At 35.3% G+C, this 26900-nt stretch overlaps 1 protein-coding gene across 1 annotated transcript in view; it reads left to right on the top strand.

Annotated features, from left to right (window-relative positions):
* Positions 1-26900, top strand: part of Rhau (RHAU helicase) — a 46432-nt gene that overhangs the window by 4329 nt on the left and 15203 nt on the right. The window contains exons 2-12 of the mRNA XM_069849684.1: positions 3748-3864; positions 5521-5576; positions 8184-8982; positions 11400-11592; positions 15031-15205; positions 16121-16269; positions 18229-18348; positions 18566-18777; positions 22389-22466; positions 22567-22753; positions 25466-25667. Coding sequence (XP_069705785.1) covers positions 3748-3864; positions 5521-5576; positions 8184-8982; positions 11400-11592; positions 15031-15205; positions 16121-16269; positions 18229-18348; positions 18566-18777; positions 22389-22466; positions 22567-22753; positions 25466-25667 — 2288 coding nt within the window. The remainder of the gene's footprint in view (positions 1-3747; positions 3865-5520; positions 5577-8183; positions 8983-11399; positions 11593-15030; positions 15206-16120; positions 16270-18228; positions 18349-18565; positions 18778-22388; positions 22467-22566; positions 22754-25465; positions 25668-26900) is intronic.

The raw sequence follows: 26900 nt of genomic DNA, 5'->3' as shown, positions 1-26900 counted from the left end.
ATCAACCGACTACATATTGAACATATCAAGCTCACCCATGGTTATTTACTAAAGAAGAAACCTTCTCCAGTTTGTAACACTTACAATAAAACTCTTTCTGTCAAGCACATCATTCAGGACTGTCCTCAATATAATCAGCTACGACAACTACTAAAAAATCACCATCAATATAGCAAGATCTCTTGGTGAACTTTCTTACTGCAATAGTGTTGTAAAGTTTTTCCAAACTAACTGGAATATTTGATAAAATGATGTACTCTTGGATTAGTAATAGAAGAGGGATATCATCCTCAGAGTGGACCAATGCCATAAAGATGTCCACAAACATCGCAGAAGTACGATCGGTGCCAGGTCGTTCCTTTCAAGATCAAAACTGTCGTCATCCAGGATGCAGCAAAGTAGAAACCCTTGGGCATGTTTTGGGTTATTGCCCTAAAGGAGAACTACTGAGGAACAATCGCCACCATAAAGTGAGAAGCTCCATCGCAACCTCTTCGGAAGGCAAAGTGGGAGGTTTACGAAGAAGTGCACTGCTTGGTTGAGAATGGATCAACGAGAAGAGCAGACATTATAGCCATCGATCGACGGAATCAAAGAAGCCTCATTCTTGACCCCACTGTCCGTTTTGAGAAGGATGATCAACAAGCCAATAACGTTAACGATGAAAAGAAGTCTATTTACAACCCACATATTCCTCACTTCAGTGAGAGATACAAAATGAATATTAATACATGGGAAGTGAAAGGACTTCTTTTTGGCGCTAGGGGAACTTCATTTAAGTTAACCAAAACCATTCTCCTTTCTCTTAAATTTTCTAATAAGGACATTAACAAAATTTGTCTAATGGTATTGAGAGATTCATTATCCATTTTACACAATCACTTGCATAATACTATGTAATTTTTTTTACTTCATTTCCTTACTCTTCAATGTATTTTCATCTCTTGTTTCTCCGAAATCAAATTGTACTTTATTTGTTCCATATTCTCTCCGCATTCATATTGTATTTTTAATTTAACCTCTGCTTTGTATTCTGGATCCTAATGGTCAGCCGTAGATTTCAGCCAGATGTCCCAAATTGTGGAATTTGTGCTACTGTGACAAGTGAACTTGTTAAATGTTACGTTATTGTCAAAATAAGTTTTTAACATGAAGAATGTCGCGATATGACTTTTGTTATAAGTTAAAGCAGCAATAAATAATTAAAAAAGATATAGTCAGTAGTGAAAAATCATGGAAATAGATGCCGACACACACCAATATAGCCAGTCCCTCTTGGCTTCCCACCATGACATTTCTGGGTCTTGCGGATCAGCCATTTGTGAGCATAAACCAAAACAACAGACAGAACTCGTCAGCATTATAAATACGGTCAGGTTATATCTCCCTAGAAGCCATATGTTAATATGCAAGATGCAGATATTAATCACATTTTTGTTAACAGACTACTTTTCTAGTATTAGCCAATTTATTGTGATGTCGAATATGATTGAACCATCCTGTAGATACACTGAATTCTGTAATGACAAGTTCTTTAACTGATATAGTAAGACAATGTTTCAGTAGCAAAGAGCATTATATTAGGTGGTAATGTTCGTCTGGGACTGACCTGCAGAAAAGGACGTTTTGTCCACACCTGTGGAGTAGCGGGTAGCACGTCTAGCCACGAAACTAGCTGGTCCGGGTTCGATTCCCGGTCGGGGCAAGTTACCTGGTTGAGGGTTTTTATCAATAAAAGTAGCTTTTCTTTTTACGAAAAGTAAAAATCTGTCTTGTCAGAATATCAGATTAAAGCAGAATTATTAAACAAGCATGGATGAAAAACAGTGAAGATAAATTCTGCAGTGCTCGGGAAAAGTGACACAAGTCAGTTTCCACAAACCTTTTTTGATAATTTATTGACAACTTACGGAACATCTGCTGGCTTGGAAAAATACATAAGTATTTCTCCCATTACAATAATTCATACAGAAAAAAATCCAATCGACATAAACCAGTGTAAGTTGTCAATAAATTATCAAAAAAGGTTTGTGGAAACTGACTTGTGTCACTTTTCCCAAGCACTGCAGAATTGATAGCCTATCATTAAAAATGTGCAATAATGCATGCATTTACTGGCCACCAGCATTATAAGTAATTTATTAAAGTTTGAAGAAAAGATTTGTTATTTCTTTAATCAAAATTAAAAAAGTTTTTTTTTTCAACAGTAATCTCACTAGACGTTTTGATTTATCTAGAGAAAATCAAAACTCGAGTGGGATTTAATTGACTATTACACGATTAGAAGAAAGTATATAAAGATTAGAAGTAACGAAGTACTCCAATACAATAATATATTAATTAACTTACGAAAATATAACTGTCTTCAAATGTATTATTTACCATCTCAGCATTACAATATTACGCAAGATGCATGCTAGATGGCAGTAGTGAGCAATGCCTTCTCGTCGAGAAGTTCTCGATCTATTATACACGATGGCAATGTTACTAGTCAAGAAGGCTTTGTTGATTCAGTTTCATTTTTATTAAAATGCAACATTCCACTTCAGTTATCCGGATCCCAGTAATCAACGTCACTTGACAGATGATTTTCAATAAATCTTAATATTAAACAATCTCTGATACGTGACTATCCATAATATCATATAGCAGAAACTATAACATAACCTAACTAATATACACAAATGTTAGAAAAGTTTTAATTAACGACGATGACAAAAAATAAACATGAATAATTTTAAAAGGAATAATTATTGAATGTACAATTTTCAAATTTGAATGTGGTTGGTGGTTCAATTGATGTTATATTGGACGTGTGCGTAATAGAATGGAACTTGTTGATTTAGGCCTACGTGGTGTATTCAACTTATTCAGAATTTCCGAATGAATAATTTTAAAAGGAATAATTATTGAATGTACAATTTTCAAATTTGAATATGGTTGGTTGTTCAATCGATGTTATATTGGACGTGTGCGTAATAGAAGTGGAACTCGTTGATTTAGGCCTACATGGTGTATTCAACTTATTCAGGATTTCCGAATGGTGCTCTTCATTTATTTGTAAATCGGATTTCAGAAGATGCATAGGTATGATCCGTGATTTCTTATTAATTCTTGTTCTTGAATGCCAATGCGAGTCATATTTGAAACTGCTGTGCATCGACTGGAGTGGTTTGTAAGTTTATATATATATATTTTGACGTCCAGACCAGCGCAGTTTCAAATGTTAGCAAACAAAGAAACAAATGCTAGGAACGCGATAAAATTAAACAAATGCTAGGGACACGATAAAATTGTGCGATAAGCAGCCATGATTGGTTGAAATACGTCCTTTCGTACCGTTTTATTGGTCAAAAGTAGTATTACGTAGTAAGAGTGTAATAGTCTATTGAACACCATTTTGTACATTGCACTAGTGTTTACACAGTGAATACATGATGGATAAATCTGGATATACTTTGTACAGTACGTTTATTACTATGAGCTTGACTTTTATGTAGGGTACATTACTTTTATGTGGGTCTCATTTTTATCCCTGTTGACCATACTTTAGTACACTGAGCAAGTGCGTATCATATTAGGACCTATATTTTCAGTGGCTTCTTTTGTCTTTCCACACTTATTATTATTATTATTATTATTATTATTATTATTATTATTATTATTATTATTATTATTATTGTTATTATCATCATCATCATCATCATTATTATTATTATTGTCATCGTTATCATTTTATGTTGACAGAGAGAGATGCCCCAGCTGCAAGTTTTGAAGGAGGGGGAAGAAGAGGAAGAGGAGGAGGAGGAGGAAGAGGAAGGGGGGGAAGAGGTAGACCTCCTGGACTCAGTGGTAAAGCCATTGGTAGGTTTGAAATCAGTTTAATATATCTTAGGGAAGATTATGCCAAAGACTAAAATGTGGTTGATTGGATCTTGTAATACAGAGTGATTCATAAAGTTGGCACTTTGGAGTTTATTCTCTGGGTTAATATGAATACGGAATGGGTTCAGCTTCATATAATTGTGACGAATACAGCACTGTGGACCAATGTTTGCTGTGAAACCAGGTGGCCCGGGTTCGATTCCCAGTCAGGGCAAGTTACCTGGTGAAGTTTTTTCCAGGGTTTTCCCTCAACCCAATATGAGGAAATGCTGGGTAACTTTCGGTGCTGAATTCCGGACTCATTTCACCAGCATTTTCACCTTCATCTCATTCAGATGCTAAATAACTGAGATGTTGATGAAGCGTCGTAAAATAACTTACTAAAATAAAAAAATCTAAAAGTATGATTGGACTTCAGGAACTAGAAAAACTGTGAACCTATTCTACAGAGCGTTCGCCTAAGGGTGGGGCCAGGAAAGCGGCCTGCGCTTACGGGAATCATCTATCCATAAGCTTCTGCTTTCTATACTAATAGCGTGCACATAAGAATTTTTCTACGTTGTACTAACCTTGTTATAGGCGATGTTGAAAGTGAATTATTAAATGAGAATTCACAATACCGTCCACAATACTTTGTAAAATCCAATCACAAAACAGAACTCGTTTTTCATCGTCTCTAGGCCGTAATTCATGCACGATACTCTCTCTGTAGAGTTTTAATATTAAAAGTTTAGCAGCAATAAAGAGTGATGTTTTTGAAACATTAACTTCCTGTGAAACATGTCTTACAGATTTTTTTAGGAGAGCGTGTAAATGACGCACTGATTTCACCAGTTTTTTCTTCCTTCAATACTCTTGGATTTCGCGTAGGAATTGCAGGATTTAGAGACCCTGTTGTCCTTAGTTTCTTAACAGGACTTCTAACGGTTTCTCTACCCGGAATTGAAGTACCCAGATATTTCACTCCAAATTGCTTACGCACCTCTCTACATGACTCTCTTTTCACATATGCATCATACATCATAAGAACACTCTGTTCAAGCGTGAATTTTGCGTTTTACATTGTTAGCAAATTTTACACACACTCTGAATATTTAAGCAACTGTGTCAAGAAACTGCACTGTACGTGTTAACATTGCAAAGCTGGCTCACAACTGATAACTTGTCGACCTGATTGTCGAGCGTGTCTCAACAACTGCCCGCACAAAGCGGCGTACCAGCACATGCAGCTTTCCTGGCCCCACCCGTAGGCGAACACTCTGTACATCCAATTGTATTAACATATTATATAGCTTCCCTTCAAAACTTGGGACATTCAGACTGATGGTATTGTGTTTATATAGAAGGGGACTAATTAACAGCAATTTTATACTGCAACTTGGTAACTTACTCTGCTCTAAAATGCTTCTTAGTCAGTACTCCGATATATTTCCTTTCTGCACAAACTTTTCAGTATCCTTGTTGCACACTAGCTGAAGAAAAGCTGACAAATTTTATCCCCCGCCAGCAAACTTGAAAGCACCATGTCATTCTGAATGAGCTGTGCTCTCTGGATGTGCCTTGCACCATAAATGATTCGTCTTCCTGTCATCAGTTCGTAATTTGTTTGTAAAACTGTCTTATTTCTTCCCCCAGGTTTATATTATCGTGACAGAATGCGAGCTAGGAAGCAGCAAGGAAGTAGTATAAGTGTAAGTATGGTGACTATTTTAGTCTTGAAGCATACATTGTGGTGTGGTTCCTGTTTGTTCTAGAATGTTTGGTGGAAACGAGACCAAAACTAGTCAAAAAGACGTAGTTAACACAATACATAACCAACAGCTGTTAATTTAACAAGTTTTGATTTTTAATTTCGAATAAATTTTATTCAGCTTCCTCCAAGTGAAGGCTGCCTAGAAGACAAAGCTTACCATAAAATTGTTGTTATAATGGAAAAAAAAAATAAAACAATGGAGAAGAAAAAGAATAAGAAATAGCACAATTAGAAATAATTGGAAAAGACTAAACAAAACATCATTAATTCCAGAAGAAACATAAAATTTCCTAGTATCTATTAGCTATTGGATGATCACTGTCGTCTATTTAGCACTAGTTGCAAGACCCAACTTAAGTGAGCAGATCGCCATAGCAAAGAGATCAATCTATATAACTGTAGAGATGGTTTCTTAGGATTTTTATAGATCCCTTCACTGCAGACAGAGATACTTCAGTGACAAGAGTTTGTCCTAGACCAAACTGCTTACAAAAATGCGCGAATCTTTTTGTGATGGTTCCTCTAGCCCCAATCAGTAATCCAATAGCTTCGATCGACGTTAGATGATATTTTTCCTTATAATATGGTATAGTGGGGTCGTATATGTCGCATTTTTCCTGATGTACCTCAGCAGGTTGATTTTCGTACATTTCCATTCTTACAGTTGGATCAATTATGAATCTGCTTGTTGATCTTGTCGGGATAGCTATGATGTCAATGCGCCTTGTAGATCCATTTGTGGACAAACCATGGACCTCCTCCTCTGCTTGGTAGTTTTTTCCTCGTAGGGCCGATGCTAGGAGGGATCGAATCTTGTGGTGACGACTATTCCTCAGTAGTTCTCCATGAGGACAGGCTCCCAGAATGTGAGCAAGTGTTTCTTTCTCACTCCGACAATGTCAGCAGTGGGTTCCATTCTGAGACCTACCTGGTAGAGTACGTACTGGACATACATCGGCAGTCATCTTAATAGCGTCCTTCCATTCGCTGCTGGTCAATCCATTCGGTTTAGATAGCCATTTATTACCAGGCGTGTATTCTTTATGTAGAATGACTCCCTTTCTTTTCTGAGGCAACGTACACCAGGAATCAAATTCTTTGTCTCGTAGAGTTTTACAGTATTTACTCGAATATAACACACCCCAATTTTTTGGTACTGAAATCCAGAAAAACATTTGCTGGTAAATATAATATATATCTGAGCTCTAAATATCACTCAAGATTAAAATTAAACTAGTGACTTGTGCACCAAATGCTGCAAACTAAGTTCATTAGACATTCAAATAAATATTTTTCATATATATTATTTTAATGTACCGAAGTACATATGATATTTCCATGCAGATATTCTGCGTCATCATACGATGAAAGAGTAATGGAACGGAGAAAAATTCTCTCCGGCGCCAGATTTATTTTCAATAAAGAATACCAGACATTTTGAAAGTTATTTGCTTCCGTAATAATGAAACATACTACCTCTAAATGGTTTTTTTATGCCAAATAATTTTTCTTGAACCTATCCACCTTCAGTTCTTGAGTTTCAATGCGAAAACGCAAGTAACAGTGTCAGGACGATCAGTGGGTTTTTCATGTGGGAGTGAAGCAATAGCTATTTCAGGTTATTGTGGATTGTAAGTGAGAGTTAAGAAAATGTCAGGTTTGCTATGCTTTGGAACAATAGACATAGCATCTTGGTATAGTTGCTGCATGTAGAGCTTGAAATGTAGAGGGTAAAATCATTTTATCCTGCTAAGAGATCAGGCTGAAATGATCGGGAGACTACAAAATTTTGTAGGCTGGTCTTATTTTATCAGTGTCGAATACAACACACCCCAATTTTTTGGTACTGAAATCCAGAAAAACATTTGCTGGTAAATATAATATATACCTGAGCTCTAAAAATCGCTCAAGATTAAAATTATACTAGTGGCTTGTGCAGCAAATGCTGCAAACTAAGTTCATTAGACATTCAAATACACATTTTTCAGATTTATTTTAAATGAAGAATACCAGACATTTTGAAAGTTATTTGCTTCAAACATACTCCCTCTAAATGGTTTTTATTATGCCAAATAATTTTTCTTGAACCTATCCACCTTCAGTTCTTGAGTTTCAATGCGAAAACGCAAGTAACAATGTCAGGACGATCAGTGGGTTTTTCATGTGGGAGTGAAGCAATAGCTATTTCAGGTTATTGTGGATTGAAGGTGAGAGTTAAGAAAATGTCAGGTTTGCTATGCTTTCGAACAATAGACATAGCTGCTGCATGTAGAGCTTGAAATGTAGAGGATAAAATCATTTTATCCTGCTAAGAGACTACAAAATTTTGTAGGCCAGTCTTAGTTTATCAGTAAGTGATACAGTCTTTATTTTTAAGTTTGCCTGTAAATAGTGTAGTTTTGCTTTTAAAAATAGGCATGTGTAATGTAAGATTTTTTCTTTTTTGTTGAATTTTTTACCATTTTTTTTAAGTATATGCTCAAGAAGTTTCACGATTAGTCTAATTATGTGGATTTTGTCATATATCACTATTTTTTTTTTTCAGAGCCTGGGAGTGAACCTTGATTCAGGGAGGGAACAACAGATAAGAGAACTGTTGAATTCTATCAACAAATCCAACTTTTTTAAAGATAAGAAACCTGAAGTGAAAACACAACGTAAAACTGAAATTTCTTCTGATTCTGGGACCTTTCTACCTAACGTAAAAATCGAACCTTCTGGTTCTGGAACATTTTCACCTAATGTAAAAATCGAACCTTCTGGTTCTGGAACATTTTCACCTAATGTAAAAATTGAACCTTCTGATTGCGGGACCTGTTTACCTGACATAAAAGTTGAACCTTCTGGGTCTGATACATTTTCACCTAAACTGGAAATTAAGTCAGAAGATGAGTGTGGTGAAATTTCTGCTACTGAGTACGGGTTCATAGATAACAAGTGTGGAAGACTAGATTTCAGTGACGAACAGTTTCCAGAGGAAAGTAAAAGTGTGTTGAATGACGGAAATGATATTAAACCTGGACCAAGCCGTGAGGAAGACAAGCAGGACTTGCCTGTTGATAGGTACAGTCACATTGGTGAGAGTGCTTTTAAACGCAAGTTTCTGCAAAATATAACGGGTAATATTGAAGAGAAGCTAGAAAACTCATTGTTGAGGGGCAAATTACTAGCTGACAACAAGGAACTGGACACTATATATAAAAGAGAGCTCCTTTCCAAGCAATCCAGCATACACTACCAGAAGATGATGGAGTTTAGAAGTAACTTACCAACTTTTAAAATGAGAGATCAGATCATAGAACACATTGACCAGAATCAGGTCATAGTCATCAATGGAGAGACAGGTATGCTGTAAGATCAATTAAATCTCAGAACATTGGATTTTCTCCATTTGTTTTCTAATATGCCAATGAATGTCCGTGATGTTATTAACACCCTCATCTGAAATGATAGCTTTTCAGTTCAGTTGAATCCTCATCTCTGTAGAGAACACATTTTGGTAATGTATAAAATTCCAATTCTGCCACTCATGTCCAGTTACTAGTCTGAAGATAGCCATTGCTGTTCTTCTTGGAGAATTAGGAATCTATTTGGTTGGTGCATAAGTTCGTAGCATTTTTGTTTTGTGTGGTGGTATTCCGGTTCCTATGGGTTTATTTATTGATTGTCATTTTTCATTTGAAACAAGAAATCTCCCTATACATTTCTACATCTAGAGGTCTAGCTTTCAAGATATGATTTTTCAAAATAACTGCTTGACACTCATGTAAGTCTCATATCTCCATTGTCATCGTGAAGAAGAAAATGTTTAAGGCCCCAAATGTGTATGCATTGCCCTCAGAATCAGGGAAGCTTATGAAAACTCACCTCTTCAAGTTGTTTCAAGAAGTATACTTTCCATTGTCAGTGATCATAGCATTCTTTTGGTGGGCTCGTGGACCATTTACCGATGTAGACAGGCTATAGAAAGAATAACTCCAGAAGGTAAAATGGTGGAAGTGTTAATAATTCCAAACCACACAACTTCGATTGTTCAGCCTTGGAAAAATTTCATTCAGAAGTTCTCTGATAGTGTTTTGTTACTTGGCACAAATATTATATTGTATCAGAGAGACAATGTGAGTATAATGTAATATCAGTTCTTAACATATAATCAGTTTTCATCTCCTAGATGTGTAAATATGTTTAAATATGACTGGCATAAAGCTGGGTACCTTGACAACAAATCTGATAAATTCGTCACTTCCATAGAATTCTGTTTTCACGTTGATGTACAGATCTGTTCTAAAGCTGACTGTTAGAAACTTATTTTTCTGAAATGTTCGTGATGCAAAGTTCCACTGTGTTTTGAGCATTTTTACAACGATTTCCACTACTGTGATCAGTACAGTGAGTAATTTCAGGTATGCATATATTTCCTTATCATTTCTTCATAGACTATTCTATAGTCAATTTCATGAATATCATGTATTTGACATGTCATATTCATAACGTATATTATTTAAGGAGATTCGGAATGCAGCTAGATGAGATTTATTTCCTGATATGTCCAGCACATAGCACTGTTTGCATTAGCTGTTATAGCTCTGGATTGAAGAATTTAAAAAAATCATATCTCGATAACTAGGTCCTTTCCAGATGTAGAAATTCATAAGAAGGTTTTTTATTTTAAATAGAACGTATGGGGGAACAATCGCGAAAATCCATTTTCACTTGGTGATCCTTCCTTGTAAGAATTTCTGTTGTGAAGGCATAATAGCACCAGGCTTTAATAGGAAATAATGTTGTTTTCTAATGCCAGGCGTTTGACAATAAAGTCATTTGACCTCTTGCACTCCAATATTTTTCAAAGATATTATCATGGCCAGCCACTGAAGCACAGATTTTGAGGTGTTCCGAATCCATTCCTTGGTTTGAGTTGCACAACGGGCAATAAAATGCAAGTTGTAGCCGATTTAAGTGAACACCATATTTTAACGTTTTGGTGGCTATTTCATTCACACACAACCCCCAGAATATCCGGAGGATCACACCTGCTGTTGGTCGACGGGTCCATTGGACCTAGCTGGGAGATATTGTTGATCACCAGCTTTCCCTCCTTAAGCCACTGGAGGACGATTTTAGTGCCATAGCAGGTCAGCACTAGGAACAGAAAAGTAGAAAGAGGAGGAAGGAAAGGGAAATGAACCCCTAGGCCTCGAATGCTCTAATGCCGTCGGGGTCGAAGAAAGTAAGAGTTCAGTCAGAGGACTGGATAGGAAAGGGTAAAGAGGGAATTAGGTATTGAATAGAGGAAAATTATACCAAATTCAGTCATTAACTCATCAAGCTGACCATTGCTAATTGATTAGTAGCCCCTCCCTTGTAAAATTATGCTTACTAACAGCTGCACCACGGGAAGGTAGGGTTGGGACATTGGGTATTTGTCCAGGTTAGTTCCTTAAAGTCTTCAATGGGAAGGATTAATGGCTCTCCCCCCTGTATCGAACAGATACCCTTTTGCAGCCATAGGAAATAATGTGTATGCAGCTTCAGGAGGACTGTGAGGTTACGGCTTATGAAAATTGTTGATAGAGAGTTTCAGCAGAGTGAGATAAGACATTGAATTAGTCTAGTGAAACTGGTTTCGTAGGGCAAACCAGTTTCTGCAGTGAGGAAGCTGGCTGGATGTCCTGGCATCTCAGTGCAGATAAATATGAACAGCCTTAATAGCATGATGTGTAGATGTTTAATTTTTAATCTGATCCTTCTCGTATTTCAGGCTGTGGCAAAACCACTCAAGTGGCGCAGTTTATTCTGGACGATCTAATCATGAAGGACAGAGGATCCACATGCCACATCGTTTGCACACAACCCCGCAGAATCAGCGCCACTTCAGTCGCGTGTCGAGTGGCTGATGAAAGGGACGAAGTTTGTGGCAGTGCGAGTGTGGGGTACCAGATTAGACTGGAAAAGTAAGTGGCTGTTGTAATAAAATACTTCAGACTATTTTAATGATTGCTGAGGTAAATAAGTATATATGGTAATATTGTCCTCCACAAGCTGTACCTTTGTGCGAAACTAAAAATATTCTATTTGAACAAACACAATTATTATAAAAATATTAGTTTTAGTAGTTTGCAAATGGTGCATTTGAGGGGGAACTACAAGTCATACTTGCACTGACCAGAATCATTCATAAAGCAGTACTGGTGGTTAATTCTAAAGCAGCATTCGAAGCAGTTACTTCTGACTCTAACCCATGTCGGGTAGACAATAATACAGTTGATATGATTAAAGAAACACATTAGTTTCCAATAGATACTTTCTGGTGTAGGAGTGCAGTGGAATGAATGCGCAGACCTTTTGGCAAAAAAAGGAAGCAATTTAAATCATAAACTCAAAACTTACGCTAAACATAAATTAAAAAGAATCATCATCATCATCATCATCATCATCATCATCATCATCATCATCATCCTTCACGAATTAGACCTGTTTCGGCCCCATCTAGCAGTCTTCTAAAAGGTCTTCCTGGTCGACGATGTCCTCTAGGTTTATACTGCATCATAATTTTTGGGATTCTTGAATTTTCCATTCTTCTTACATGATCTAGCCAATTTAATTTGTATCTGCTGATTTTTTCTTCTACTGATTCTACTTCTAATTGTTCTAAAATTTCTTCATTCCTTTTTCGGCCTAAAAGAGTATATCCTGCTGTCCTCCTGAAAAATTTCATTTCCGTTGCTTTGATTCTGTTCATGTCTTTTTTCTTTAATATCCAAATCTCGCTTCCGTATAAAAGGGAGGATAATGCTAGTGTATTATATATTTTTATTCTTGTAGATTTTTGTACTAATTTAGCTTTTAATGTATTGTTTATTATTCCTAGAATTTGTGTAAATTTGGTAATTTTCTTGTTCACATTTTTTTTTTCATTTTGATAAGATATTTCACATCCTAGATAGTTGAAATTTTGTACTTGTTCGAGGCATTGGTTATTGTGTATTATCTTACTTCTGACTGGGCCTTGTCCAAAAAATGCCTATTACCTTTGATTTTTGTGCTGAAATTTCCATCCCAAAATCTTTTAATATCTTATTTAATGTATACAATCCTCTTTGTAAATTATCCTCTGAATTGGAAATTATGACTTGATCGTCGGCATAGAGTAAGGTATTTAATGTTAGAGCACTGGTTATTTTGATTCCTGATGTGTAGATTTGGTTCCATTTTAAAATAATTTCATTTATATAAATATTAAATAAAGTTGGTGATAGTGGACAACCTTGTCGAACTCCATTATTAACTAATTTTCTTTCGGATATACAGTTATTTATTTTGACACTTATTTTGCTGTCTGTGTAGATTTCTATTATATTTTGTAATAGCAAATTTGGAATATTTTTATTTTGTAATATGTCAAATGAAAGGTCTCTTCGGACTTTATCAAAAGCGTTTACAAAATCAATAAAAGCTATATGGGTTTCTACATTAAAGAATCCATAAGAAAAAGACAGTAAAAAGTGTGAAAACAATTACAACAAAATGTCTGAGACGAGATATGGTAAAATATTCAACAAAATTGATACACAGAATTGGCATCTTGGCTAAAGGAACAAGATGAGTGTTTGCCCTAAAATCCCAGGCCCAGTTATAATACGACTAGGATATTGTTGAGGGCTTATTATAAATATATAATTTTGTAACCTCATTCATGTCTAAATAAACGGACTTTATCAGAGAATACTGGACATCCTGCCTAAAAGTGCTCATTGGATAATAAGACTCTCTGCTTACATCTACTGTGTTGGCTTTAATTATTGTTGTTGTTTTCTAATGCCAGGCGTTTGACAATAAAGTCATTTGACCTCTTGCACTCCAATATTTGTCAAAGATATTGTCATGGTCAACCACTGAAGCACAGATTTTGAGGTGTTCCGAATCCATTTCTTGGTTTGAGTTGCACAATGGGCAGTTAGGGGACTGATATATTCCAATTCTATGCAGGTGTTTGGCCAAACAATCATGGCCTGTTGCGAATCTAAATGCAGCTACAGACGATTTTCGTGGTAAATCGGGAATTAACTGTGGATTTTGATGCAGAGAGTTCCATTTTTTCCCTTGGGATTGAGTTATCAAGTTTTGTTTGTTGAAGTCTAAGTATGTAGACTTAATAAATCTTTTCACAGAGTAGTATGTAGATTTAGTAACAGGTCTGTAAGTAGCAGTGCTGCTCTTCTTTGCTAAAGCATCCGCATTCTTGTTATCCAGAATTCCACAATGGGATGGTATCCATTGGAATACAATTCTTTTATTGAGTGATATTAATTGAGAGAGCATTTTAGTTATTTCTGCTGTTTGAGATGAAGGTGTGTGTTTAGAGACTATTGATAGAATAGCTGCTTTGGAGTCTGACAATATAACTGCATTCCAGGGTTGCCAGATAAAAGAAACACAACTGTCGTACCAACGTATGAAAAATGTCGTACTTCAGCATAAAATTGTCGTACATTTCTCACCTTACTACTTTTATAGAGAGAGTGTACAAACGTATTTCACAATACACTAAAAAAAAGTGATTCATAGACCTATTTATAATTAATTATACCAGCAAATTTTTGTTTAAATGAAGAATATTAGTAATTATTGTTCACATCCACAATGACATTTAATGCTCAAACAAATCACCATTTCTTCATCAACACTGTCAATTCCGCTTGATAAGAAACAACATCATTATATTTAAAGTCAGCAGAAACTTGTCTTTGGCCAGCGCGACAGAGATATTTAGGCTAATATTAATCAATCCTTCAGCTGATAATTACATCAAATTAATCATCTGCAGTCCACTCAAATCCGACAATGCGTTTAGACTTCTTAATCCTACTGCGGTACTGTTTCATTGATGAAAGACTTCCATTGCAGAATATATAAGGAAGATAGCAGATCTCCAAACTCGTATTACTTTGACATAACCGCGCAGTACAATGAAACCTGGAGCTGAAGATGACCAATGACGACTTGCATGGCTAGCGTAGCCACCATATCGATTTTCAAAACATCTTTTATACCTTTAAAGCATGTTTTTTTTAATATTATTCAACGACATACTGAATGAAGAAAACTTGTCTAAAAAGAGACGAATTAACCTTAGATTTTTATTTTACTTATAGATCAACGTTAGAAGTTCCAAAATAATTTGGTTCCTTCATTAAAATAGTCATACAAAATAGCGTACGACATAGAGTTCGGTCGTACCTCGTACAATTAGTCAAAATAGTCGTATGCGTACGACTGTAGTCATACATATGGCAACCCTGCTGCATTCTTAAATTTACTGATGTGGCATAGAAGCTGAAAACGTTATTTATGTCTGCAGCTGTGTTGATTGACTGTGGTGTCCTTTTCAGGCAGCTGCCACGCAGAAGAGGGTCTATCGTGTTTTGCACCACTGGTGTGTTGCTCCAACAAATGCAGTCTGATCCAGCCCTCAAGGAGGTGTCCCATCTTGTGCTTGATGAAATCCATGAACGGGACGTGATAAGTGATTTTGTCCTCACCATTCTGAAGGATGTAATACCAAAGGTTTGCCAAATGGTTACAATCCAGCAATAATGATTATGAATTACGTTCTTAATTATAAGTATTTTATTAGTATTGTTGTTATTATTATTATTAGGGACCAGATTTTAGGTTTTTAAGAAGTCCTTTGGTTATTGGAATAGGAAAAATAGGTCTTCTCAGGTTCTTGTTCAAACTATGAAAAGAGTCTCAAAAATTGTCTGTTTGTTAAAAATGTAGGCTTACAATCAATTTTAAAATTAACGTACCGCTTCTGATGTGAACTGCAGATTTTTTATGCTGCAGCGAGCCTTCTGTTCACATTTCACCTGCACATGACAAAAATAACTTTAGTATTGGTCCAGGTATGGAAGAGGTAAAAAATATTTTGTGCTCGACCATGCCGAAATGTAATTATAAACCTGGTAGCAGTCCTTTAATGCATGTCATTAAAGTACAGGTTTTCGATTATTCCCGGATATGCAATTGAAAGACAACGAGGGAAACGTCATGGAGGCTGGAAATCCAATACTGTCGCAGAAGGTTATGTTCTGTTACTATAATAATTAGCGTTAATTGTAAATAATATTCAAATAAATTCAATTTGGCATCTCGTTTTTCAATTCTAAATCAATTTCCAGGTTATATCAAAATTAGTTCATGTTATTCTCATCAAGGTCAATGATATTATTGTTCCTCGGAAAAAATAAATACTTTCGCGTCTGCGTACATCTCACAATTCACGAGCTATGCACAAGGTCACTTCCGATCTTCAGTCAGATACAAATAAAATGAATACTTCTGAATAATTTCAAGTTAGAAATATGGTCGAGCATAAAAAGTCGTATGAAACTTGCCTATAATGGTAATTAAGATGCTCGTATGAAAATTATGAAACTTGAGAGGTGTAACAAGTGACGAGGTTTGTTTGGTTTGCAGAGACCAGATCTGAAAGTGGTCCTGATGAGTGCCACTTTGAATGCCGAGCAGTTTGCCAAGTATTATGGTGGTTGTCCTTGCCTCAACATCCCAGGCTTCACGTATCCTGTGACAGAATACTACCTGGAGGATGTCTTGGAGATGACCGGGTAGGCTAACAACTTGCTGTATTGGGTTAAATATTACAGAGTTGAAGGTTGTATTGCACACTAATAGACAAAAATGCTAGTGGCTTGTGTAGCAAACACTGCAATCTAAGTTCGTTAGATGTTCAAATAAAAATTTTTCTGATTTATTTTCAATGAAGAATACCAGACATTTTCAAAGTTATAATAATGAAACATACTCCCTCTGAACGTTATTTTTATGCCAAATACTTTTTCTTGAACCTATCCACCTTCAGTTTTTCAGTTTCAACGCGAAAACGCAAGTAACAATGTCAGGACGATCAGTGAGTTTTTCATGTGGGAGTAAAGCAATAGCTATTTCAGGTCATTGTGAATTGTAGGTGAAGGTTAAAGAAAGTCAGGTTTGCTATGCTTTCGAACAACAGACATAGCATCTTGGTGTAGCTGCTGCATGTAGAGCTTGAAATGTAGAGGGTAAAATCATTTTATCCTGCTAAGAGATCTGGCTGAAATGATCGGGATACTACAAAATTTTCTAGGTTTCTTATTTTATCAGTAAGTGATACTGTCTTTCCTTAGGAACTGTAATTTTTGTGCTCTCTCGAGCCAATACTGAATCTACACCACACCACCATTAAATATATGAAAAAGATCCAACCCACTTGATTAATAACTATATAATATTTGAATTTTAATAATGATATTATTATCTTATGCAAGTTTTGTAGTTTATATATTAACATCATGGCATTAACTATAATAATAATTAATTTCTAATGGTAATAATGTCATGAAACCACCTCAAGTTTTGTACTCTGAAAATTACACACCATACAATCAGACCTGTAAATTATTTTTAGTAAGTTTTCAAGCTTTTAATAACCAATCGAATTTGAACTCTAAATATGTCCGCAATCCTGCAGGTCATGGCCTTCGTGTAGTAAACTATTGTTTACTATTGTATTTATTTATTTTGAAATGCAAATATTCTCAAAACTGACGAAAGATGGATTTTGGAAAATAGGAAAATTATGTAGGAAAACTGACATTTCACTGAAAACTACTATTTTTCTGAAAAACTTTGGGTTCCTATCTTCAAAATGAGGCATCATTTATTAAAATCCGTTCAGCTGTTGTCCCATAATTTCCATTACCAGTTCAAATTATATATATATATATATATATATTATTCAGTTAATATAATAATATACCCATATGTATTCTCCAATTAGTATATTAACTGAATAATATATCTCAAGTAAATTAATCGTCCAATTTGTCTCGGGCAGTTTAGATCTTATAAATTGTGTGTTTTTTTGTGCGTGCGCGCGCGCGTTTTCCCCCCCTTATGTTATGTAACTGATTTTGATTATGTGTAATTTTCTACTTTATTTTATATATTATGTAACTGATCTTGAAAATTTGTAATTTTATATTGTGTAACTGATCTTGTCTATTGTAATTTCCTACTATATTTTATGTAATTTCTAAGATATTTTCTTTTGTGTTGTTTTGTAATCAAATTTTGTATCTCATATATTTGTATTATTGAAACCTGGTTGAGTGGAAGAGAAGGCCTCATGGCCTTAACTCTGCCAGGCAAAATAAACCTACTACTACTACTACTATATTTACGTCATTTAACTTTGAATAAAATCTTTGCAATAATTTAAGAGAAATAACTAACTGTACATAATTCCTTTTCTTTGTATTTCATAGAATAGGAAAGTTAAAAAAATATGCTGTCAACACAAATCCATTAATTGAAATGTTTAATATGGCAGACAAATGTAATGAAATGTGTTTGTGTATATGCTAACTGTGGGGATAAGAGGCATCCAATCAGTGAAATTCATAGCAACTGTATGAGGTCTAGAAGACCAGAATTTCATCCAAAAGCAGAGATGTACAGTGCGTGTCCAGTCTGTATAATATCAAAGTAAAAAAAAAGACGCTGAAATATTACAATTTTCGTTTCAGGTTTGTGATAAAACCACCCAAAACAAATGAAGGTCCAGTATGGACAAAACATTTGAGGCACGTTAAAGCCAAGGTACGGAAAGTTGAGGAATTCAAGGATTTCATTGAACCATATATCAGGTAAGAATAGTTCTTAAAGTAGATTTATTTTAAGTTATGGTAATTTATATCAAACAAAATATATCTCATATATTGGTGTTGGAGCTGAAGTTTATTATTTTTAACACATTCTGCTTGGCATATATGTTTCATGAACCACCTTTCTTTTGACAGAGTTCATCAGTTTATTAGACACATTATTTCTTTTAGTTGTTACATTGCTTCTTCTTTCTTACAGGCAGCTAGCAGCTGAGGGCAAGTACTCACATAAAACGTTGGAGATGTTGAAAAATCCTGAATCAGAAGAAATAAATTTAGACCTAATAGCTGCTCTCATTCAACGCATTTGCATCACTAAAGATGATGGAGCGATACTTGTATTTTTACCTGGTTGGGATAAGATCTCAAATCTACATAAACTACTTACAGACAGTGGATTTTTTCCTTCATGTAAGTGTGCCTGTTCCTTATGGACACTGTTATATTGCTGACGCTATTTTAGTACGATGAACCAATTTTGGACTGTTATAAAAAATCTATATCAAGTAGCAGTTATGTTTTAAGGTCTAACAATTTATCTCCTGTTAGAACAGGAAGCCTTCCATATTTCAGAGCATCGTGCTTGAAATGCATTTCAGGTGAACGAAATTTTTATACCACTGCTTCTGAATGTTTGCATTCATTATTAGGGAGCGGATTTTTATGTACTAAAAAATTTAAATATATTTATTTTTTATGTGCTAAAAAGTATGAAAATATTTGCTAAAAATAAAAAAAAAAAAATTTTTTTTTTTAAATATAACAAAAATACCTTACTTAGCTTGAAAAAAAAATGTTACTAGGTACTCACCAATCACACTTGAGTATCAGTTGCTAGTAGTTGTTCGAGAATTGCAGTGAACAACAAAGGTCATTTCCAAATTCTCCATCACAAATGCATGCCGATTATCTCTGAACAACGACTTATACTGTGAAAACGATCTTTCCACATCACAGGACGTCAGACGTGCATATTTAAACAGAAGAATGTCACAAACACCTATACCGTCAATTTCACCTACAGGCACACCCTCCAATACTTGAGCAACTTTACACATTTTTTATATCCACTGTTTTGCCGTGAATGCACACGTGAAGCAGCGGCAATGTGCTTGTTTCCAGACAAATGTTGGGTTGCCTGAGAGCTCTGATCTGCACTTACTGATTTATCACATGGTTGGCAAAATAACACTTTTTCCGTCAGTAGTAAAAATGTTTTTAAATTCATCTACATTTTTGCTGAAGGCGCGATCTTAAACTCGATTTGATTTTAGGCATCTTAAGAAGCTAATATACACACGTCTTAACGTAAAAAAATGTTTCTAGCTACTGACTGACAATGTCGGAGAAAAGCTTCCTATAGGACGCCACCACGTCTACACTACGCAGCTTATGCTTATGGTCCAATAACGGGGAATCACAACAAGATGTATTTCCTCACTTCATAGGCATGAACGAGAGGCAAGAGATTTGTTTAATTTAAATAATGTTTATACCCAAGTTCTTATCCCTTGTGTTTCACAAACAAAGCGTGGAATGAAATCATCTTCAGCAACAATAAACATTCCTAATTATGTGTTGCAAAATCTCTCCTCCTTGTCCATGTTAATTTATTCTCATATAATAACACTGATATGCTACCTAGCAGTTCTCAGAACTTGAGGCGATACTATTACGAAAATGGATCACGGATACACCACACAGCGCTTAGAAACCAAGCAACCAAGAATTCTTAAAAAGATAACGTACTTCTGAGTGACATAATTGATTTAGTTTTAAAATATTTAAAAGTTCTTGCAAAAAAATTATATAAGTAAAAAAAACTCCAAGATTTATGTGTTTATAATAGATTTCCTGAAAATATGTATTTACATAAATTTTTTGTGAAAATATGTGTTTTTATGTGAAATAAAATTCGGGTTTTAAACTTGAAACTTGACATTCGGAATTTTTAACTTTGTTAATTGTGTTTTATCACACTCAAGAAAAATATTTAATTACATAGGAATCCGCTCCTTAATCATTATGTGAATGACAACTCTCTGCAGACAGACAGACAGATTTTCTATGTGTAGATAATTTCGTAGGGCAAGTTAATATGAAATAACAGTGGAGATATATCATTTCGAATTCGAGAAAATGTGCATTTATTCTGCTCAATTTCTGTACAAGTAACTGCTTAAAATTAATGCGATTAGCTCACAAGACATTTAATTTGTCTTCTCAGTTTTCCTTACATTAACTGTCCTATACCGTTGATGTTAAATTTGCTTATTTAACGAACTGCAGGAACTGCTGAAGATATCATACTGAAATTTTTGCAGGATAAAGATGCGACGTTTTTAAGCAAACTGACGCACATTTATCAACAAATACAAGTTCTGAAAAAAAATATATTGTAATTTTAAAATAATGTTGATATTTTGTTATTTTTTATGCAAATGCCCCATTTTCTTAGAAATTCGATAACAGCAGTACAACAGTGAAATGGACTACATTAATTGGTGTAATCAGGAGAAAATATTGTGAATTTATTTCAGCTCAACAATAGGATTTTATTCTTCCAACAATAATTCCTTTCTACAATTCACCTTAAACGCTCTCGTCAACAATAGGATTTTCACTCAACACAGTATTCGTTATAGCACTCCACTGACGACAATGACAATTTACTTGGACTATTACGTACAACAATGAACAGTTAATCTTAACTAATATTTACAAAGCACTATTTACAAATCAGAACTATCAGTTCTCAGTTCACAGTTCTTCTAGCTCAGTCACTCGAGTTCACAGTATCTCGAACCACAGACCTTCAGAGACAGTTCACTGTACTCGAACTCGGGTCCCTCCAACTGCGGTCCACTGCACTCGAACTCAGGTCCCTCCAACTGCGGTCCACTGTACTCGAACTCAGGCCTTCGGATGCTGACACAGTTGTGGACGCACACTCGAGTTGAACTCCGGTACACAAGACTGGTTTGCTTGCTCTGGCTTACTCACTGACTGAATAACTGAAAACTGAAACACTGTCTGAGTTCCCTCGCATAACCACAGCGACGTAGCCTGGAAGGTTCGAGTTATTTCGACGCGTGTGTCCATTCTCGAATCATCTCGCACGCTGCTGCTCTTCGGACGGACTTCTCTTGAAGATTCGGGAGGGTCCGTCCCTCCTTCACTCCGCAAATAGCAGCTGCGCGCGCACTCTCCCCTCGTTGCATTGACGTAATACACCCCCTCTGCCCTTCAGCATGCAGATGCTCCCCGCACCAGCGTTTCGTCTGCCACGCGCCCTGTTGGACGCGTGTTCAAACCCCGTTGCAGCTGTCACAATATTTTAAATAAAAATAACAAAATAAATTGAATAAAATAAATAAATAAAATAAAAATGAATATCAAATCTTTTTTACTACATTCACACCTGGCTCTGGCTATACTGTCTGTAAAGGAGAATATGCCATAGCATTTGTTTGTAATGTCTATATTGAAATCGCCTATGGTTGTGTTACTATCATTAACATTGTGTACTTACAAATGGTTAATTAACATTTTACTTTATGATGGAAAGAACCAGAAGTTTTGGTAATATGGACATAAGAACTTCAACTAAATAAACGTCAGTTGAAAGGTTTATTAATTGATATGCACATTTAGTTACGGAAAAAAAAAAAAGACTGCTAAAAACTATTTTGTAGTGCAGATGTCGAAAGAAAGTTCTTCCACAAGCCTAAAATTTTGTCTTTGCTTCATATAATGAGAAAGTTACATTAAACAGCATTTTCCTTATTACACAAAGAATGGAGAAAATATTTTGATGCTATATGGCTTCGTTTTCAAATTGTTAATGGAAGTGTTTCTGTCTGAGTTTTGCAAGTGACATCTGAATATTTGTAAGCTTCACACTTTTATAATATATTAATTGCTCTGAAATGTTTCAATGATATGTAAGGAAATTCAGTAGATGACAGATTGAGCAGTTTGAGGTGTCATGCATATAATATAATCCAAACCTTTGTTTGCAGCTCGCTACCTCATCATCCCACTTCACTCAATGATGCCCACTGTGATACAGAAGTCAGTATTTGATAGACCTCCGAAAGGTAAAATCACTTCCTTATTCTCTGTGTATTTTGTGTAGTTAACAGTAGTAACAAGAGACTGTGATAAGGGAAGAAGCATTACCCCTTTGTTTATTTTCAGGTGTACGCAAGATCATCATTGCTACAAACATAGCTGAGACTTCCATCACTATTGATGACGTGGTGTATGTAATAGACTGTGGGAAAATTAAGCTTAAAAATTTTGATGTTAAAGCTAACCTTTCAACATTGAAAGCAGAATGGGTGAGCTTAGCCAATGCAAGACAACGACGTGGAAGAGCGGGCAGGTTAGTTGTGACTTGCTTTGTGAACAGATATATACTGTATAAATGAGATTATTATCTTTTAACTTATCAGCACTCCATCTCATACTACCAGCTTATATTAGTCGCCACTAGGGGAGCTGAATACTAGCAGTGTTGCCACTAATTTTGGAATGACCTATGTATAGTCCAGGTCAGCTTACTTCATACCCCAAGGGTGACACCTAACCATTTTTCCTCCACTACTACATATGCTAGTGGATTGTGGTGATTTTATAGTTTGCAGGTTGAATTTTCTTTTGCCAACTTCGTTTCGAATTTCGATACTGACAGATACTACAAATGTTAGTGATTTTGTAACGGGTATGTTGGCAGCTGAGACAAATATCGATAATATTTGTCAGTACTGGAGTTCGATGAAATTAAAATTGTACTAGATTTCTGAGTTGGTTACTGGAAGCTAGAGAAATTTGAATATACTAACAATTGATTAATATCAGTACATAATAGTTGTTGTTTTTTAATGCCAGGTGTTTGACAATAAAGTCATTTGACCTCTTGCACTCCAATATTTTTCAAAGATATTATCATTGTCAGCCACTGAAGCACAGATTTTGAGGTGTTCCGAATCCATTTCTTGGTTTGAGTTGCACAATGGGCAGTTAGGGGACTGATATATTCCAATTCTATGCAGGTGTTTAGCCAAACAATCATGGCCTGTTGCCAACCTAAATGCAGCTACAGACGATTTTCGTGGTAAATCGGGAATTAACTGTGGATTTTGATGCAGAGAGTTCCATTTTTTCCCTTGGGATAGTACATAATAGTTATTTTATGTGTTGGGTTGTGGTTATAATTCAAGACTATAGTCAGGTAAGTTTTCGGAGTTAGTACTAATAATTTCATGTGGTCAAACAAAATACATTTTTAGGTTAGGTCTCGTGAGTCAACTGTTTAGTCAAACCAATGAATTTCGTATTGATAGACAAAATACTTGACATGTTGGTCCCTTTCCCGTATAGTTTGCCTACGAAAACATGTTACAAATTATTGAATTATTTAGAATAACCTTCCAATATAAAGTACGGTAAGTAAATAAGTCACTTAGTCCGTAGGATCGTGTGATATCTGGTAACAGTTGGCAATACTTAGTGTTTAGGAACTGTTCTTATGTGACCCTCACCATATATAAATTGCATAGCCTATTCAATTATACAGGGTGGAAGTGAAATAACCTTGCACATTTTCAGAGTGAATAGCTCATGTATGTAACAAAAAAGTGTAATATTGGTAGAAAGTCTAGTTTTCTCAGAAAAAAATGTCCCCCCCCCCCCCAATGTTAAACACCCTCTTATCCGGTAACTATTGTTGGAAGGTTCGTGATTTTTGGCCATATCGATAGAAAGTCGTTTATCCCTCTGGCGTATTTTAATAGTGTGGACAGTTTTCGTGTAAATTTAATAAAAGAACCACTAATTTGAAATCACTGACTGATGTGACCAGCTTGCGACATTGTAGTCAGAAAGGAAGATGGAAGGTAGTTCACCAGGCAGACAGACCTGAGTTCGTTGATCTCTTACATTCGTATTACGAGAAAAAGAGTAGTGTGTTAGCTGTGATTTTGCCAGACTGCTGAAACTTTCAACTCAGTTTTCTATTTAACCGTGCATTTAATCACAATATATAATATTCATTTAAGTATACGTTAATGTCTCTTTCAATCTGCAGGATTATTTCACTTCCACCCTGTATTTCCTAGTGCAGTTTTATTCTGAATATTTTTTGTATTTCGGATATATTAATATTTTTGTTTTGCAGATTATCTGCTCTCTCCATGTTATATATTTCAATTTTATTATTAAATTTATTCTGCAAGCTTTGTAAGTCATCTTCATTGTGGGCGAGTATTTTTTTTTTTATTTTATTGGGTTATTTTACGACGCTGTATCAACATCTCAGGTTATTTAGCGTCTGAATGAGATGAAAGTGATAATGCCGGTGAAATGAGTCCGGGGTCCAGCACCGAAAGTTACCCAGCATTTGCTCGTATTGGGTTGAGGGAAAACCCCGAAAAAAACCTCAACCAGGTAACTTGCCCTGACCGGGATTCGAACCCGGGCCACCTGGTTTCGCTGCCAGACGCGCTGACCGTTACTCCACAGGTGTTGACATGGGCGAGTAGTAGCACATAATCTGCAAGCAGAGCATGTGATGTTTTTTATTCCCATATAATAGCCATTCATATGTTTTAATGATTTTATTCATTATTGAATGAAATAATGTTGTAGTCAAGGATTCTTCTTCTTAATTCCAGAAATGATCGATACTTATTCCATTCTAGCTTTTATTTCTGTTGTATTCCAGCATGAAGTATAATTTTGAAGTTGTTAATGCGAATGATGGATTTGAACTGGAAAACATCAAATCCGTCATGTCTAAATAAGATTGATGAGAAATAAATAAATAGAAAACTTGTTAGCTCAGAAAGTACTGGTATGTCTGTAGTTTGGGAACGTTATGGGGCTGCTGGACATTTTTTACACAGATTTCAGTGAAAGTGTTTGTCCTAATGTACAGTGTGTGAACTGCATAGTGCTCAGGCTGTAGTTTGGTGGTGATTGCAATTTTATTGAAGTGAAGACTGTTTTAAGCTTATTCAGTAAAATTATACAATTAATAGATGCGTCATGGCTATTTATTACACTTGCTGATAAGATCAACTCTTGTATGTTGCAGAGTGCAGCCAGGAGAATGCTACCACTTGTTTACAAAAGTAAGAGAGATGACGCTGGCCTCGTACCCTCTTCCTGAAATGTTGCGGACCCGTCTGGAGGAAGTTATTTTGCAGATCAAGATTCTGCAGCTAGGAAAGGTGAAGCCTTTCTTGTCGAGAGTCATGGACCCTCCAGAACCTCGCGCAATTGAATTGTCGATTAAGGTATGACATTGCACATGCTCACAACAAGCTTTGAAGTAAGAACTGAGAAATACAGACTACAGTTCATGCCACTAGAGCTTGAGTATCTCTTTCCAGCTTCAGGCAGGAGAAGTTATTGCACAATGAATGTCTGTACGTTGATGTATCTGGTTTTGATACTAATCATTAGCACTTATTTGGATTTGAAACCAAGATTTGGTTTTATTCATGATTCAATCAAACTCCTGTATCTCCTCATGAGGAGCATAGGGCATTCACAAAGTGCCTCCATCAGACCCTATTTGTAGCCAACTTCTTCACTTCGCACCATGTTTTCCCCTCCCTAGGAATTTCCTCCAAAACTATTCTCTTCCCTGTATTTTTTGGCCTTTCTCTTGTTCTACTTTCCTGGGGGTTCCAATCCAAAGCCATTCTTTCTACTGCTCCATCTTCTTTCCTGATTGTCTGCCCTATCCAATTACACTTTCGTCTTTTGATTTCTATTGTGATTTCTTTCTGGTTTGTTATCTTCCATAGTTCTGAGTTTGTGATTATATCTGGCAATCTAATTTTTAAGATTCTTCGTAAATCTTTATATTCTTCATCCTATACAGTTTCAGTTGCTAGAAATTGGAACTCGCTTCCGAGTGATATAAGGGGTTGTTGGACAATTGCTTCATTTAGGTCAAAATTACATAAATTCTTACTTAACAGATGAATTGCTGATTAATATTTGTTACTTATAATGAAACTAACATCTGTCCATTCTTATTATTATTATCTTTAATTTCTCTAAATAGATTTACAAAACCTCTAATGGCAATTACATTAATATTCTCATTATAGAAATAGAAATATATATATATATATATATATATTCTCCCTGTAACATAGTCCTAGTAAGCTTATATTAAATTAATTTTCATCATTTTACTAGCTATCTCAAATATTAAATTAATTATAATTCATTGAATTAAATTAGCTCATAAATTAAGTTACTACTTTACCTTATAGATTTATCTAAATTTAAATAAATGTGTAGTGAAGATTATTGCTGGAGAACCTTTTAAGTGTAGTGAAAATATTTGTAATTTAAATTTATGTATTGTATTGATTAAGGCTGGTTGAGTAGAAGAGAAGGCCTTATGGCCTTAACTCTGCCAGCGAAAATAAAACATTATTATTATTATTATTATTATTATTATTATTATTATTATTATTATTATTATTATTATTAAATATCTATTAACAAAT

This window comes from Periplaneta americana, chromosome 16 (assembly GCF_040183065.1).
Source record: "Periplaneta americana isolate PAMFEO1 chromosome 16, P.americana_PAMFEO1_priV1, whole genome shotgun sequence".
NCBI classification, from domain to species: Eukaryota; Metazoa; Arthropoda; class Insecta; order Blattodea; family Blattidae; genus Periplaneta; species Periplaneta americana.
This window is presented reverse-complemented; position numbering and strand designations above follow the sequence as displayed.